The sequence below is a fragment of the Austrofundulus limnaeus genome, unplaced genomic scaffold, assembly GCF_001266775.1.
Source record: "Austrofundulus limnaeus strain Quisiro unplaced genomic scaffold, Austrofundulus_limnaeus-1.0 Scaffold2663, whole genome shotgun sequence".
Taxonomy (NCBI): Eukaryota; Metazoa; Chordata; class Actinopteri; order Cyprinodontiformes; family Rivulidae; genus Austrofundulus; species Austrofundulus limnaeus.
In genome coordinates, this window is record NW_013955065.1 from 22,884 (window position 1) to 24,074 (window position 1,191).

At 43.6% G+C, this 1,191-nt stretch overlaps 1 protein-coding gene across 1 annotated transcript in view; it reads left to right on the plus strand.

The window, feature by feature from the left end:
• The window catches only part of baz1a (bromodomain adjacent to zinc finger domain, 1A), a gene marked incomplete at both ends in the record, with an annotated part of 10,293 nt that extends 9,808 nt beyond the window's left edge, over nt 1-485 (plus strand). The window contains 1 exon segment of the mRNA XM_014000055.1: nt 165-485. Within this exon segment, the coding sequence (XP_013855509.1) occupies nt 165-485 (321 nt within the window).
• Nucleotides 486-1,191: the final 706 nt, after the last annotated feature.

The following is a 1,191-nucleotide window of genomic DNA, read 5'->3' on the forward strand; positions in this document are numbered from 1 at the left end:
TCTGGGTAAATGATGACGTGGATAGGTCCTCGGTGCGAGGCTGCTAGCGAGCTATATCCACCCTGAAGGTTAATCTTGGACAATATCTGATGATCCTAACCTGCAGATGGTTCTTTGTGTTCAGCTCACTCTGTGTGTGTGTTTGTGTTGTTGTGTGTCTGCAGACCTGCGGGAGGTTCTGGATGATGACTCTGATCCCACTCGCTCAGCTCTGACTGCTGTAGCCACCCTGGCTGCAGCCTGGCCTCAGCTGCATCAGGGCTGCACGTTAAAACAGCTGGACCTGGACAGCTGTACACTTTCAGAAATATTACGTCTGCACATTCTGGCTTCTGGTGCTGACTGTAGCCACGGCAACGCTAAGTTCTGCTACCAGAAGCAGGGCGGCTTCACTGTGATGGACGACCCGTGTGTGGAGCTGAGACTGTCAGAACCAGCACTGCTGAAGAGGCTGTCCTGCACCGCCGTGTACGACCTGACTGCAGGTCAGCAGCCCACCAACTGAACACACAGTGCATAGGGCTGAGAGCTTAGATTACATTACATTACATTAGATTAGACAGTAGAACTGTAGCCTCTACTGTCCTGTCATCAGTKACATCATCACACCTGTKTCAGCAGGGCTGTGAGTGCASACACACCTGAGCAGGATCAGTTTGAAACATAATAAAGAAATATAGAGTYTAAAACACGTACAGAGAGAATCARTCCTCAACATTTCCTCCTCCTGCTGTAGAAAAGTTACGTATGGATCACCCTCCCCCACTCTCCTGCTGCACGTCACACAGAGTGAAGCTTTAACAACTGTAGTTTTTTTCACCCAAGTTGTTGTAGAAAAACCTTGATTTTATTTATGTATTTTTACCCACAGAGATGATAAAAAGATGTGGACGTTCATTCAGTCATAAATCCATCTTGTTAATGAAACAGTTCTGCTCTGATGATGAAGATAATGAAGATGAGAGCAGCAGCAGAAGCTCATTGTATGGAAGGCAGATATTAAAGCAAAAATGCTGGCTTTGATTAAGATTACAGTTTTCTGCAAAATAAATCTCTAAAAATTACATTATCTTTACATTTATGATAAATTTCTACTATGATGTATACAGTTACTGTGATATACACTGTATATACAGTTACTGTGATATATACTGTAAATACAGTTACTGTGATATACACTGTATATACAGT